The sequence below is a fragment of the Strix uralensis genome, chromosome 6 (genome assembly GCF_047716275.1).
Source record: "Strix uralensis isolate ZFMK-TIS-50842 chromosome 6, bStrUra1, whole genome shotgun sequence".
NCBI classification, from domain to species: domain Eukaryota; kingdom Metazoa; phylum Chordata; class Aves; order Strigiformes; family Strigidae; genus Strix; species Strix uralensis.
Window position 1 is genome coordinate 19,688,433 of NC_133977.1, and position 17,298 is coordinate 19,705,730.

The 17,298-nt window shown below is 41.5% G+C and overlaps 1 protein-coding gene across 1 annotated transcript in view; it reads left to right on the forward strand.

Annotated features, from left to right (window-relative positions):
• Positions 1-17,298, forward strand: part of TTN (titin) — a 242,891-nt gene that overhangs the window by 197,595 nt on the left and 27,998 nt on the right. Inside the window, exon 269 of the mRNA XM_074873084.1 lies at positions 49-17,154. Within this exon, the coding sequence (XP_074729185.1) occupies positions 49-17,154 (17,106 nt within the window). The remainder of the gene's footprint in view (positions 1-48; positions 17,155-17,298) is intronic.

A 17,298-nucleotide genomic window follows, 5' to 3' on the forward strand; every position in this document is an offset into this window, starting at 1 on the left:
AGTGACTTCTTCTGTAATGTAACATTTTACCTTTTCCTCACTTTTCAGACCCACCAGGTCCACCTGCAAATCCAAGAGTGACTGATACTACAAAGACAAGTGCATCTTTAGCCTGGGGCAAGCCTCACTATGACGGTGGTCTTGACATCATTGGCTATATAGTAGAGCATCAAAAGGAAGGAGAAGAAGAATGGGTAAAAGACACAACAGGGACTGCTTTAAGAATCACTCAGTTTGTTGTTGCTCATCTGCAGACAGGAGCCAAATACAATTTCAGAATCTCTGCCATGAATGCTGCAGGTGTTGGTGAACCAGCAATAATTCCCAGTGTGGAAATCAAAGACCGGGAAGAGATTCCTGACTTTGAATTAGATGCTGAGCTAAGAAGAACGCTTGTTGTTAGAGCTGGATTAACTATTCGGATTTTTGTGCCAATTAAAGGAAGGCCAACTCCAGAAGTTACTTGGACAAAAGATGGTGTTTCACTCAAAGGACGTGCCAGTATTGAAAATACAGACTCTTTTACACTCTTGATTGTCACAGAATGCACCAGATACGATGCAGGAAAATACCTAATGACTCTTGAAAATGCTGCTGGTAAGAAGACTGGCTTTGTAAATGTAAAAGTCTTGGATACACCAGGTCCACCAATAAACCTTAAGCCTAGAGAAATAACCAAAGACAGCATCACCCTCCAATGGGATATGCCTCTGATAGATGGCGGTTCACGTATAACAAACTATATTGTCGAGAAACGCGAATCGACTCGAAAAGCGTATTCAACAGTCACAACCAACTGCCAGAAGTGTTCCTTCAGGATTCCTAATTTGGTTGAGGGATGTGAATACTATTTCAGAGTGCTGGCTGAAAATGAGTACGGTATTGGTGAACCAGCTGAAACTGCAGAACCAGTAAGAGCTTCTGAGGCACCATCCCCACCTGAGAGCCTTAATATTATGGATGTAACACGGAATTCAGTTAGCCTGGCCTGGCCAAAACCAGAACATGATGGTGGCAGCAAGATCACTGGGTATGTTATTGAAGCACAGAGAAAAGGAACCAACCAGTGGGCACACATCACCACTGTAAAAACTCTGGACTGTGTAGTAAAGAATCTAACTGAAAATGAAGAGTATACTTTCCAGGTTATGGCAGTTAACAGTGCTGGAAGAAGTGCCCCAAGAGAAAGCAGGCCAGTTATTATCAAGGAGCAAACGATGCTACCAGAGTTTGACCTCCGTGGTATCTACCAGAAAACAGTCATTGCCAAAGCTGGTGACAATATCAAAATTGAAATCCCTGTGCTTGGTCGTCCAAGGCCTACTGTGACTTGGAAGAAAGAAGACCAGATACTTAAGCAAACACAAAGGGTAAATTATGAAAATACCGCAACTGCAACCATACTAACCATCAATGAATGTAAAAGAAGTGATAGTGGTCAATATCCACTGTCAGCTAAAAATATTGTTGGAGAGGTTAGTGAAGTAATCACAGTTCAGGTTCATGACATACCTGGGCCTCCTACTGGACCAATCAAATTTGATGAAATTTCATCTGACTTTGTAACATTCTCATGGGAGCCTCCTTTGAATGATGGTGGTGTACCAATAAGTAACTATGTTGTAGAAATGCGTCAGACTGACAGTACCACATGGACTGAATTGGCAACTACAGTGATACGTACTACATTTAAAGCCATTCGTCTGACTACTGGAGTTGAGTATCAGTTCCGTGTTAAAGCTCAAAACAGATATGGAGTTGGTCCAGCCATTACTTCAGAGTCTGTAGTTGCCAACTACCCATTTAAGGTACCTGGGCCTCCTGGCACTCCTCAGGTGATCGCAGTCACCAAAGAAACCATGACCATCAGTTGGAATGAGCCACTTACTGATGGTGGAAGCCCAATTCTGGGATATCACGTTGAACGAAAAGAACGAAATAGCATTCTTTGGCAGACTGTAAGTAAAACGCTGGTATCAGGCAATATCTTTAAATCAACTGGACTTACGGATGGCATTGCATATGAATTCCGTGTTATAGCAGAAAATCTGGCTGGGAAAAGTAAACCAAGCAAGCCATCTGAGCCTGTGTTTGCCCTAGACCCAATAGATCCACCTGGTAAGCCGATACCTCTGAACATTACAAGACATGCAGTTACACTGAAGTGGACTAAACCAGAATATAATGGAGGTTTTAAGATCACTGGCTACACCGTTGAAAAAAGAGACCTTCCTAGTGGCCGTTGGCTGAAGGCTAATTTCAGCAATATACTAGAGACTGAATTCACTGTAAGTGGTTTGACAGAAGATGCTGCCTATGAATTCCGTGTGATTGCTAGGAATGCTGGTGGGGCTGTTAGTCAGCCCTCTGAGCCATCAGATGCAATAACTTGTAGAGATGACATTGAAGCACCAAAGATAAGGGTGGATGCTAAATACAAAGACACTTTAGTGCTGAAAGCAGGTGAAATTTTCAGACTTGAGGCTGATGTTTCAGGTCGCCCTCCACCAACTATGGCATGGACAAAAGGAGAAAAAGAACTTGAAGACACAGCAAAGCTAGAAATAAAAATAGCAGATTTCTCTACTGTTCTTATCAATAAAGATTCTTCAAGAAGAGATGGCGGTGCCTATACACTTACTGCAACGAATCCTGGTGGCTTTGCCAAGCATATCTTCAATGTTAAAGTTCTTGATAGACCTGGTCCCCCAGAAGGGCCTTTGGCTGTGTCTGAAGTCACTGCAGAAAAATGTGTACTGTCATGGCTACCTCCACTGGATGATGGAGGAGCAAAGATTGACCATTATGTGGTTGAAAAACGTGAAACCAGTAGATTGGCATGGACAGCTGTAGCCACAGAAGTTCCATTAACTAAACTGAAGGTTACTAAGCTGTTAAAGGGCAATGAGTATGTGTTCCGTGTTATGGCTGTTAACAAATATGGAGTTGGTGAGCCTCTGGAATCAGAGCCCATTCTTGCAGTAAATCCATACGTGCCACCTGATCCACCTAAAACACCTGAAGTTACAGCAATTACAAAAGATTCTATGGTTGTCTGTTGGGGCCATCCTGATTCTGATGGTGGAAGCCCAATAACTAACTACATTGTGGAACGTCGAGACAGGGCTGGTCTACGGTGGGTCAAATGTAACAAACGGGTTGTTACTGACTTACGTTATAAAGTGTCTGGACTGACAGAAGGCCATGAGTATGAATACAGAGTCATGGCTGAAAATGCTGCTGGAGTCAGTAAGCCAAGCCCAACCAGTCCATTCTATAAAGCTTGTGATACTGTATTTAAGCCTGGTCCCCCAGGTAATCCTCGTGTTTTGGATAGCAGCAAGTCCTCAATTACAATAGCATGGAACAAACCAATATATGATGGTGGTTCAGAGATTACAGGTTACATGGTTGAGATTGCGCTACCTGAAGAAGACGAGTGGAAGATTGTAACTCCACCAATAGGTCTAAAGGCCACTTCTTTTACCATCACTGACCTGAAAGAAAATCAAGAGTATAAAATACGAATATATGCTATGAACTCTGAAGGTCTTGGAGAACCTGCTCTTGTTCCTGGGACTCCAAAAGCTGAAGAAAGAATGCTACCTCCAGAGATTGAACTTGATGCAGAACTACGTAAGGTTGTCACTATTAGAGCCTGCTGTACTCTAAGACTCTTTGTCCCAATTAAAGGAAGACCAGCACCTGAAGTAAAATGGACAAGAGAACATGGGGAATCTTTGGATAGAGCAAGCATTGAATCAACAAGTTCTTATACTCTACTTATTGTTGAAAATGTAAATAGATTTGATAGTGGCAAATACATACTGACAATTGAAAACAGCTCAGGTAGTAAATCAGCATTTGTGAATGTCAGAGTTCTTGATACCCCAGGGGCACCTCAAGATTTGAAAATAAAAGAAGTTACAAAATCATCAGTTACACTCACATGGGAGCCTCCTCTCATAGATGGTGGCTCTAAAATAAAAAATTACATTGTTGAAAAACGTGAATCAACAAGAAAAGCTTATTCAACTGTTAATGCCAATTGCCACAAGACCAGCTGGAAAGTTGATTCACTGCAAGAAGGCTGCAACTACTACTTCAGAGTCCTAGCTGAAAATGAGTATGGAATAGGCCTTCCAGTTGAAACATCAGAATCTGTAAAAGTATCAGAAAGACCACTTCCACCAGGGAAAATAACTTTGTTGGATGTGACAAGAAATAGTGTATCCTTATCTTGGGAAAAACCTGAACATGATGGTGGTAGCAGAATTCTGGGCTACATTGTCGAAATGCAAAGCAAAGGCAGTGAAAAGTGGTCAACTTGTGCTACAGTAAAAGTTACTGAAGCCACTATTACAGGATTGATCCAAGGTGAAGAATACACCTTCCGTGTTTCAGCTCAGAATGAGAAAGGTATCAGTGATCCTCGCCAGCTGGGTATACCAGTTGTTGCAAAAGATCTTGTGATTCCACCAGCTTTCAAACTACTGTTTACCACTTTTAGTGTTCTAGCAGGAGAGGACTTAAAGGTTGATGTTCCTTTTGTTGGTCGACCCAAACCAGCAGTGTTTTGGCATAAAGATGATGTGGCACTGAAGCAAACTACAAGAGTAAACGCAGAAAGTTCAGAAAATAACACGGTGTTAACAATAAAAGAAGCATGCAGAGAAGATGTGGGGTCATATTTAGTTAAACTTACAAACTCTGCAGGTGAAGCAACTGAGACCCTAAATATTGTTGTCCTTGACAAACCAGGACCTCCAACTGGACCAGTAAAAGTAGATGAAGTAACAGCAGATAGTATTACCATTTCCTGGGAACCACCCAAATATGATGGTGGTAGCTCTATCAATAATTACATTGTGGAAAAAAGAGACACTTCCACCACCACTTGGCAGATTGTGTCAGCTACTGTTGCAAGAACAACTATAAAAGCATGTCGATTAAAAACTGGCTGTGAATATCAATTCAGAATTGCAGCTGAGAACAGGTATGGGAAGAGTACCTATCTCACTTCAGAGCCAATCATAGCCCAATACCCATTTAAAGTTCCTGGTCCACCTGGAACACCTTTTGTAACAAATGTCTCAAAAGACAGCATGGTGGTACAATGGAATGAACCAGTCAATGATGGTGGTAGCAAGATCATTGGGTATCACTTGGAGCGTAAAGAAAGAAACAGCATTCTCTGGTCTAAACTGAATAAAACACCTATTCCGGATACCAAATTTAAGACAACTGGCCTTGAGGAAGGTCTTGAATATGAGTTCAGAGTTTATGCAGAAAACATAGTGGGCATTGGAAAGGCAAGTAGAGCATCTGAATGCTATACTGCACATGATCCATGTGACCCTCCAGGTCGTCCAGAACCTATAATTGTCACAAGAAGCTCAGTAACACTTCAGTGGAAGAAACCTGTGTATGATGGTGGAAGTAAGATCACAGGCTATGTTGTTGAAAAGAAGGAGCTGCCTGATGGTCGTTGGATGAAAGCAAGCTTTACAAATGTGATTGATACCCAGTTTGAAGTAACTGGTCTAGTGGAAAACCAGAGGTATGAGTTCCGTGTTATAGCACGAAATGCTGCAGGTGTTTTCAGTGAACCATCTGAGAGCTCAGGGGCAATTACAGCAAGAGATGAAGTAGAACCACCTCACATAAGTATGGATCCAAAATACAAAGACACTATTGTAGTGCATGCTGGTGAGTCATTCAAGCTTGACGCTGATGTTCATGGCAAACCAATACCTTCCATTCAGTGGTTAAAAGGTGATCGTGAGCTGACAAACACTGCTCGTATGGAAATAAAAAGTACTGATTTTGCAACAAGTCTCAGTGTGAAGGAAGCCATTAGAATTGACAGTGGTCAATATGTACTACTGGCAAAAAATGTTGCAGGTGAAAAGAAAGTTCCTGTTAATGTCAAAGTTCTTGATAGACCTGGACCACCAGAAGGACCTGTTGAGATTACAGGCGTTACTGCTGAAAAATGCATGCTGTCATGGAAACCTCCACTACAAGATGGTGGTAGTGATATTTCACACTACGTTGTAGAAAAAAGGGAAACCAGTCGCTTGGTGTGGACAGTTGTTGATTCAAATGTGCAAACCCTAAATTGCAAAGTTACAAAACTTTTAGAAGGAAATGAATATGTTTTCCGCATCATGGCAGTGAATAAATACGGCATTGGTGAACCTCTTGAGTCCGAACCAGTACTTGCAAAGAACCCGTTTGTAGTGCCACTTCCACCAAAGGCACCAGAAGTCACAGCCATTACCAAGGATTCTATGATAGTTGTATGGGAAAGGCCAGCCTCAGATGGCGGTAGTGAAATCCTAGGCTATGTTCTTGAAAAACGAGATAAGGAAGGTATTCGCTGGACAAGATGTAACAAACGCCTGATAAGTGAATTGCGATACAGAGTGACTGGGCTTATAGAAAATCATGATTACGAGTATAGAGTTTCAGCTGAAAATGCTGCTGGTCTTAGTGAACCAAGCCCACCTTCCACTTACTACAAAGCGTGTGATCCTATTTACAAGCCAGGTCCACCCAATAATCCTAAAGTTGTGGATGTTACAAGATCTTCAGTTTTCCTTTCATGGAGTAAACCTATCTATGACGGTGGCTCTGAAATTCAGGGATACATTGTGGAAAAATGTGATGTAAGTGACGGTGAATGGTCAATTTGTACCCCTCCAACTGGAATTAAGAATACTCACATGGAAGTAGAAAAATTAGTGGAAAAACATGAATACAAATTCCGCATATGTGCAGTTAATAAAGCAGGAGTTGGAGAGCATGCAGATGTTCCTGGTTCTGTTATTGTGGAAGAAAAGATGGAGGCACCAGACCTTGACCTTGACATGGAATTAAGGAAGATTGTAAATGTGAGGGCAGGAGGTTCCTTAAGACTGTTTGTTCCCATCAGAGGTCGTCCAACACCTGAAGTAAAATGGGGTAAAATGGATGGTGAGATCAGAGAGGCAGCTATTATTGATACCACTAGCAGTTTTACTTCCCTTGTCCTAGACAATGTAAACAGATTTGATACTGGAAAGTATACTCTGACTTTAGAAAACAGCAGTGGAACAAAGTCTGCCTTTGTCAGTGTAAGAGTACTGGATACCCCAAGTGCACCTGTTAATTTAAAAATCAGAGAGATCACTAAAGACTCTGTTTCACTTTCATGGGAGCCTCCTCTCTTGGACGGTGGAGCAAAAATAAAGAATTACATTATTGAAAAGCGTGAAGCAACAAGAAAGGCATATGCAGCTGTTGTAACAAACTGCCACAAGACTTCATGGAAAGTAGATCAACTTCAGGAGGGCTGCTATTACTTCTTTAGAGTCTCTGCTGAGAATGAATATGGAATTGGCCTCCCTGCGGAAACCAGTGACCCAATTAAAGTTGCTGAAGTTCCACAGCCTCCAGGGAAAATAACAGTGGATGATGTCACAAGAAACAGTGTCTCACTAAGCTGGGCAAAACCTGAACATGATGGTGGCAGCAAAATCATACAATACATTGTTGAAATGCAAGCAAAGGGTAGTGAGAAGTGGTCAGAATGTGCTCGTGTAAAAACACTTGAAGCAGTTATTACTAACCTAACTCAAGGGGAAGAATATCTTTTTAGAGTAATGGCTGTAAATGAAAAGGGTAAAAGTGATCCTAGAGCACTTGCAGTTCCAATAGTTGCCAAAGACCTGGTGATTGAACCTGATGTAAGACCTGCTTTTCACAGTTACAGTATCCAAGTGGGACAAGATCTGAAAGTAGAAGTACCAATTGCAGGTCGACCTAAACCAACTGTTACCTGGGTAAAGGATGGCCAACCATTAAGGCAGACGACAAGAGTCAATGTGAGCGATTTGACTGATCTCACTATATTGAATATTAAAGAAACTAGCAAAGAGGACAGTGGCACTTATGAAATCACTGTTGCTAACGTTGTTGGGCAAAAGTCTGCCTTTGTTGAAATTATAACTCTAGACAAACCTGATCCTCCAGTAGGACCAGTGAAGTTTGATGAAATAAGTGCAGAAAGTATTACCCTGTCATGGAATCCCCCAGTGTACACAGGCGGCTGCCAAATCACCAACTATGTTGTTCACAAGAGAGATACAACCACCACTACATGGGAAACAGTTTCAGCTACTGTTGCAAGAACTACGCTGAAGGTGACTAAACTGAAAACTGGTTCAGAATACCAGTTCAGAATATTTGCTGAGAACAGGTATGGGCAGAGCTTTGCATTGGAATCTGCACCTGTTGTAGCACAGTACCCGTACAAGGAACCAGGACCTCCTGGCACACCATTTGTGACAACGGTTACAAAAGACTCCATGGTCGTACAGTGGCATGAACCAATAAATGATGGTGGCAGTAGAGTGTTGGGCTACCATCTTGAGAGAAAGGAGAAAAACAGCATTTTATGGGCTAAAGTGAATAAAACTATTATTCAGGACACAAGTTTTAAGACAACTAACCTTGAAGAAGGAATTGAATATGAGTTTCGAGTTTCTGCAGAAAATATTGTTGGTGTGGGCAAAACAAGTAAAGTTTCTGAGTGTTATGTAGCTCGTGACCCATGTGATCCTCCAGGTCGCCCAGAAGCTATAATAATAAAAAGGAGCTCTATTACTCTACAGTGGACCAAACCAGAATATGATGGTGGAAGTAAGATTACTGGTTATATTGTAGAGAAACGTGACTTACCAGATGGTCGCTGGATGAAAGCTAGCTTCACAAATATCATTGAAACTCAGTTCACTGTAACAGGGCTTACTGAAGACCAAAGATATGAGTTTAGAGTAATTGCAAAGAATGCTGCAGGTGCAGTAAGCAAACCTTCTGACAGTACAGGACCGATAACAGCAAGGGATGAAGTTGAACTTCCACGAATTTCAATGGATCCGAAGTACAAAGACACAATTGTTGTAAATGCTGGTGAAACATTCAGACTTGAGGCTGATGTTCATGGAAAGCCACTACCAACAATTAAGTGGTACAAAGGAGATAAAGAGCTTGAGGAAACTGCTAGATATGAAATAAAGAACACAGATTTCAGTGCATTAATAATTGTAAAAGATGCTATTAGAGTTGATGGTGGACAGTACATTTTAGAAGCCTCTAATGTTGCAGGAACAAAGACAGTACCAGTAAATGTAAAAGTTCTGGACAGACCAGGACCTCCAGAGGGCCCAGTTCAAGTGACAGGAGTTACAGCTGAAAAATGTTCATTGGCATGGGCTCCTCCTCTTCATGATGGTGGCAGTGATATTTCTCATTACATTGTAGAGAAGAGAGAAACTAGTCGCTTAGCATGGACTGTTGTTGCTTCAGAGGTTTTACCTACAATGCTGAAAGTAACAAAACTCTTGGAAGGAAATGAATACGTTTTCCGTATTATGGCAGTTAACAAATATGGGGTTGGTGAGCCATTAGAATCTGTGCCAGTAATGATGAAAAATCCATTTGTGATTCCTGGACCACCGAAGGCCTTGGAAATTACCAACATCACAAAGGATTCTATGACTGTCTGCTGGAGCCGGCCAGATAGTGATGGAGGTAGTGAAATCATAGGTTACATTGTAGAAAAGAGAGACCGAGCAGGCATCAGATGGATAAAATGCAATAAACGCCGAATTACAGATTTGCGATTAAGAGTTACAGGATTAACAGAGGATCATGAATATGAATTCAGAGTTTCTGCTGAAAATGCTGCTGGAGTGGGTGAATCAAGTCAAGTTTCTCCTTACTTTAAAGCTTGTGACCCTATGTTCAAGCCTGGCCCACCTACAAACACACATGTTGTGGATACCACCAAAAATTCAATTACACTTGGTTGGAGTAAACCTATTTATGATGGTGGTTGTGAAATCCAGGGATACCTTGTAGAAATCTGTAAAGCAGATGAAGATGAATGGTCACTTGTTACTCCACAGACAGGTGTACGCGCTACTCGATTTGAAATCAAAAAGCTTACTGAACATCAAGAATATAAACTGCGAGTGTGTGCCCTCAACAAGATTGGTGTAGGAGAGGCTGCATCAGTTCCTGGTACTATTAAACCAGAAGACAAACTTGAAGCTCCAGAACTTGATATTGATTCAGAGCTAAGGAAAGGGATAGTGGTTAGAGCTGGCGGGTCTGCTAGGATTCACATACCATTCAGGGGACGACCAACACCTGACATCACATGGTCTCGAGAAGAAGGTGAATTCACAGAAAAAGTTCAGATTGATAAAGGCATAAACTACACACAACTTTCAATTGACAACTGTGATAGAAATGATGCTGGAAAGTACATTCTTAAGTTGGAGAACAGCAGTGGTTCTAAATCTGCATTTGTTACAGTAAAAGTCTTGGACACACCAGGACCACCACAAAACTTAGTGGTAAAGGATATAAAGAAGGATTCTGCTGTATTATCTTGGGAACCACCCATTATTGATGGTGGTGCAAAGATAAAGAACTACGTAATAGACAAGCGTGAGTCAACCAGGAAGGCATTTGCAAATGTAAGTGCTAAGTGTGGCAAGACAAGTTTTAAAGTTGAAAATCTTACAGAAGGAGCAATTTATTACTTCAGAGTTATGGCTGAAAATGAATTTGGAGTTGGTGTTCCAGCTGAAACCACAGATGCTGTCAAAGCCTCAGAGCCACCTCTGCCTCCTGGGAAAGTAACACTTACCGATGTGACTCAGAGAAGTGCATCACTTACATGGGAAAAACCTGAACATGATGGAGGTAGCAGAATTTTGGGATACATTGTTGAAATGCTGCCTAAAGGAACAGACAAATGGAGTGTTGTTAGTGAGACCAAAACATGCAATGCAGTTGTGTCTGGCTTGAGTCCAGGACAGGAATATCAATTTCATGTGATTGCCTACAATGAAAAAGGCAAAAGTGATCCCAGAGCACTTGGAATTCCTGTGGTAGCTAAAGACTTGACAATTGAGCCAAGTTTCAAATTGATGTTTAATACATACAGTGTACAGGCTGGAGAAGACCTGAAGGTAGAAGTACCATTTATAGGTAGACCCAAACCTACTATTACCTGGACAAAAGATGAGCAGCCACTGAAACAGACAACCAGGCTACATATTCAGGATACATCAACATCAACTATCTTACATATTAAAGAAAGCAACAAGGAAGACTTCGGTAAATATACAGTAACAGCAACAAACACAGCAGGTACCGCAACAGAGCACCTGAGCATAATTGTACTAGAAAAGCCTGGCCCACCACGAGGACCTGTCCGCTTTGATGAAGTTAGCGCAGACTTTGTTGTTTTATCATGGGATCCACCTGATTATACTGGTGGCTGTCAGATAAGCAACTATATAGTAGAAAAGCGTGACACAAGCACTACCACATGGAGTATTGTATCAGCAACTGTTGCAAGAACAACTATCAAAGCAACAAAGCTTAAAACAGGTTCTGAATACCAGTTCAGGATTTCTGCTGAAAACAGATATGGGAAGAGCTCTCCTTTGGATTCTAAACCAGTTGTTGTGCAATACCCCTACAAGGTGCCTGGGCCACCTGGAACCCCATTTGTAACAGCAGCTTCCAAGGACCATATGATTGTACAATGGCATGAACCAGTTAATGATGGAGGAAGCAAAGTTCTTGGCTACCATCTTGAGCGTAAAGATAAGAACAGCATTCTTTGGACAAAACAGAACAAGTCACTCATTGTAGACACCAAATATAAAACAGATGGCCTTGAAGAAGGTCTTGAATACGAGTTCAGAGTTTCTGCTGAAAACATTGTTGGCATTGGCAAAGTCAGCAAAGTATCAGAATTGTATGTTGCCCGAGATCCTTGTGACCCACCTGGCCGCCCAGAGGCCATTGTTGTTACAAGAAATAATATCACACTGAAGTGGAAAAAACCAGAATATGATGGTGGAAGCAAAATAACTGGATATATTGTAGAAAAGAAAGAACTGCCAGATGGTCGCTGGATGAAAGCCAGCTTTACAAATGTGTTGGAAACAGAATTTACAGTAAGTGGTCTCGTTGAAGACCAACGATATGAATTTAGAGTAATTGCAAGAAATGCAGCAGGTTGCTTGAGTGAACCATCTGAAAGTACAGGGCCAATTACTGCCAGAGATGAAATTGAAGCACCAAGGGCTTCACTGGATCCTAAATACAAAGATGTCATTGTTGTTCATGCTGGAGAAACCTTTGTTCTTGAAGCTGATATCCACGGCAAACCTATTCCTGACATTACATGGTCAAAAGATGGTAAAGACCTTGAAGAAGCAACTGCAAGAATGGAAATTAAATCTACCATTCAGAAAACAACTCTTACTGTCAAAGACTGTATAAGATTAGATGGAGGTCACTATACTCTTAACCTCAGAAATGTTGGTGGCACAAAATCTATACCAATCACTGTAAAGGTGCTTGACAGGCCAGGACCTCCAGAAGGACCTTTGAAGGTTACAGGTGTCACTGCAGAAAAATGCTACTTGGCATGGGCTCCACCTTTACATGATGGTGGTTCTAGTATCTCACATTATATCATTGAGAAGAGAGAGACAAGCAGGCTTTCATGGACGCAAGTAGCAACAGACGTGCAGGCTCTCAACTACAAAGTAACCAGACTCCTTGCTGGCAATGAATACATTTTCCGTGTGATGGCAGTGAACAAGTATGGAACTGGAGAACCCTTGGAGTCTGAGCCAATTGTGGCTCGTAATCCTTACAAGCCCCCTGGTCCTCCTTCAACACCTGAAGTTTCAGCAATCACAAAAGATTCTATGGTGGTAACATGGGGTCGCCCAGAAGACAATGGGGGAGCTGAAATTGAAGGTTACATACTTGAAAAACGCGATAAAGATGGTATCCGGTGGACCAAATGCAATAAGAAAAGGCTGACGGACTTGCGATTCAGAGTAACAGGTCTTACCGATGGGCATTTCTATGAATTTAGAGTTTCTGCTGAAAATGCTGCAGGGGTAGGGAAACCCAGTGAGCCATCCATTTTCTATCGTGCTTGTGATGTGTTATATCCACCAGGTCCACCAAGCAATCCAAAGGTTACAGACACTTCCAGGTCATCAGTTTCCCTTGCCTGGAGTAAGCCCATTTATGATGGTGGTGCTCCAGTTAAGGGATATGTAGTAGAAGTAAAAGAAGCTGCTGCTGATGAATGGACTACCTGCACCCCTCCAACAGGCCTACAAGCAAAACAGTTCACCGTAACAAAACTTAAAGAGAACCAGGAGTATAACTTCCGCATCTGTGCCATCAACTCAGAAGGAGTAGGAGAACCTGCTACTATACCTGGTACAGTCATAGCAGCAGACAAGATTGAACCTCCTGAAATTGAACTTGATGCAGATCTCAGAAAAGTAGTCACTGTACGTGCTAGTGGTACATTGCGCCTGTTTGTCACCATCAAAGGAAGACCAGAACCTGAAGTCAGATGGGAGAAAGCAGAAGGAACAATTAGTGAGCGAGCTCAGATTGAAGTCACCAGTTCCTATACAATGCTGGTCATTGACAATGTTAATAGATTTGATAGTGGTAGATACAATCTTACTTTAGAGAACAACAGTGGCAAAAAATCAGCTTTTGTGAATGTCAGAGTGCTTGATACACCTAGTGCACCTATAAACCTGACAATCAGAGAAGTGAAGAAAGATTTTGTAACATTGGCCTGGGAACCGCCACTTATTGATGGTGGAGCTAAAATTACCAACTATGTAGTTGAAAAGCGAGAATCCACAAGAAAGGCATATGCCACAGTTACAAACAATTGCACTAAGAATTCCTTCAAAATAACTCAGCTACAAGAAGGATGTAGTTACTACTTCCGTGTTCTAGCTGTAAATGAATATGGGGTTGGCTTACCAGCAGAAACACCTGACCCAGTTAAGGTTTCTGAACCACCTTCTCCACCTGCAAAGGTTGTTCTTGTTGATGTGACTCGCAACTCTGTTTCAATTAAATGGGAAAAGCCAGAGAGCGATGGTGGCAGTAAAATTACTGGTTATATAGTAGAAATGCAAACTAAAGGAAGTATAAAATGGAGTGCATGTACTCAGGTGAAAACATTAGAAGCAACAATAACAGGCTTAAGTATGGGAGAAGAGTACAGTTTCAGAGTTATTGCTGTTAATGAAAAAGGAAAAAGTGATCCAAGAGAACTTGGTATCCCAGTCATTGCAAAAGATATTGAAATCCAGCCATCTGCTGAACTCCTTTTCAACACATACACTGTGAAAGCTGGAGATGATCTTAAGATTGATGTGCCATTCAGAGGGCGACCTCTTCCAACCATTAGCTGGAAGAAGGATGGAAATCCCTTAAAAGAGACAACCAGGGTAAATATTCAGACATCGAAGACTTCAACTTCACTGTCCATCAAGGAAGCTTCAAATGAAGATTTGGGACATTATGAATTACATCTTTCAAATACTGCCGGATCAACAACAGCTTCTTTAACTGTAGTTGTCCTTGACAGACCAGGACCACCAACTGATGTGCATATTGATGAAGTTAGTGCTGATAGCGTCACTCTGTCTTGGAAACCTCCAGCATATGATGGTGGGTGCCATATTAGCAACTACATTGTGGAAAAGCGAGATACTACCACAACAACATGGGATGTAGTATCTGCAGCAGTTGCAAGAACATCAATTAAAGTATCTCGACTGACTACTGGCTCTGAATATCAGTTCCGCATTTGTGCAGAAAACCGCTATGGGAAAAGCACTTACACTAATTCTCCTTCTGTTGTGGCAGAGTATCCATTTAAGCCTCCGGGACCACCTGGAACTCCTCATGTGGTGCATGCAACTAAAACTTTCATGGTTGTAACTTGGCAGGTACCAGTTAATGACGGAGGTAGCAGAGTACTAGGATATCACTTGGAGCGTAAAGAAAGAAGCAGCATTCTTTGGACAAAAGTCAACAAGAGCCTTATATCTGATACACAAATGAAAGTTACAGGTCTTGATGAAGGACTGCTGTATGAATATCGTGTGTATGCTGAAAACATCGCCGGAATAGGCAAATGCAGTAAATCATGTGAACCAGTTGCAGCAAGAGATCCATGTGATCCTCCTGGTCAGCCAGAAGTTACTAACATTACAAGAACATGTGTCTCACTGAAATGGACTAAACCAGAATATGATGGTGGAGCTAAAGTAACGGGATATATTATTGAACGCAGAGAGATACCAGATGGTCGTTGGCTAAAGTGTAATTTTACTAATGTGCAAGAAACATACTTTGATGTAGGTGGACTTACAGAAGACCAGCGATATGAATTCCGTGTGATTGCAAAGAATGCCGCTGGACTCTTCAGTCAGCCATCTGAATCAACTGGACCTGTGACTGTAAAAGATGATGTAGAGGCTCCAAGAATTATGATGGATGCCAAATTCAGGGATATTGTAGTTGTGAAAGCTGGAGAAGTGTTTAAAGTCAATGCTGATATTGCAGGACGGCCAATACCAGTGATTTCATGGACAAAGGATGGCAAGGAGCTTGAAGGAAAAGCTAGAGTTGAAATAGTCTCAACAGATCACACTACTGCAATAACCGTTAAGGACTGTATCCGAGGTGATTCAGGACAGTATGTACTAACATTACAAAATGTTGCAGGAACAAGATCTTTGGCAATTAATTGCAAAGTCCTTGATAGACCTGGCCCACCTGCAGGCCCATTAGAAATAAATGGCCTTACTGCTGAAAAGTGCCATTTATCATGGGGACCCCCTCAAGAAAATGGCGGTGCAGATATTGATTATTATGTTGTAGAAAAACGTGAGACCAGCAGAATTGCATGGACACTTTGTGAAGGAGAGCTTAGAACAACATCCTGTAAGGTGACAAAACTACTGAAGGGTAATGAGTATATTTTCAGAGTGATGGGAGTTAACAAATATGGCGTTGGTGAGCCTCTAGAAAGTGTTGCTGTCAAAGCCCTAGACCCATTTACAGTTCCAAGTCCACCCACATCTTTAGAGATCACCAATGTGAGCAAAGATTCAATAACTCTGTGCTGGGCAAGACCTGAGTCTGATGGAGGCAATGAGATCTCTGGCTATGTAATTGAAAGGCGTGAGAAAACTAGCCTAAGATGGATTCGTGTAAACAAAAAGCCAGTCTATGATTTAAGAGTGAAATCATCTGGTCTCCGTGAAGGATGTGAATATGAATTCCGGGTTTATGCAGAAAATGCTGCTGGCCTTAGTCTTCCAAGTGAAACCACACCATTAATTCGGGCAGAAGATCCAATCTTCTTGCCATCTCCCCCATCTAAACCTAAGATTATGGATTCTACAAGGTCAAATATCACAATTGGGTGGACAAAGCCACTGTTTGATGGAGGTGCTCCAGTAACGGGATACACGGTTGAATACAAGAAAACTGATGAAACTGATTGGACAACTGCTATTCAGAACTTAAGAGGCACAGAATACACCATAACAGGATTAGTATCAGGCTCTGAGTATGTCTTTAGAGTGAAATCCATTAACAAAATTGGTGTCAGTGAACCAAGTGATGTCTCAGAACCTCAGGTGGCAAAAGAGAGAGAAGAAGAACCTGCCTTTGATATTGACAGTGAAATGCGAAAGACTTTAATTGTAAAGGCTGGTGGATCATTCACAATGACTGTTCCTTTCAGAGGCAAACCAGTCCCAAACGTAACATGGAACAAACCAGACACTGATCTTCGTACACGAGCAAGCATTGATACTTCAGATAATTGCACATCTCTTACTATTGAAAAAGCAACAAGAAACGATTCTGGAAAATACACATTAACATTGCAAAATATTCTGAACACTGCTACCTTGACTTTAATTGTCAAAGTTCTTGATACTCCTGGCCCACCATCTAATATTACAGCAAAAGAGGTAACTAAAGAATCTGCTGTGTTATCTTGGGATGTTCCTGAAAATGATGGTGGAGCACCTGTAAAGAACTATGTTATTGAAAAACGAGAAGCTAGCAAAAAAGCATGGGTCACTGTGACAAACAATTGTCATCGCCTGTCCTACAAAGTGACTGGCTTGCAAGAAGGTGCCATTTACTACTTCCGGATTTCTGGAGAAAATGAGTATGGTGTTGGAGTGCCCTCGGAGACCAAGGAGGGAACAAAAATAACAGGTGTGTTTTACTAAGAAATATATTTGTTAATATTTAAAACAATGCATATTTTTAAATGTTTACTTCAAAATAACATAAAAAGTGTTAAATCTGTTTACAGTAAAAAAGATTATTTTGTGGTAGGTATGTCTGTGGTTCTACAAA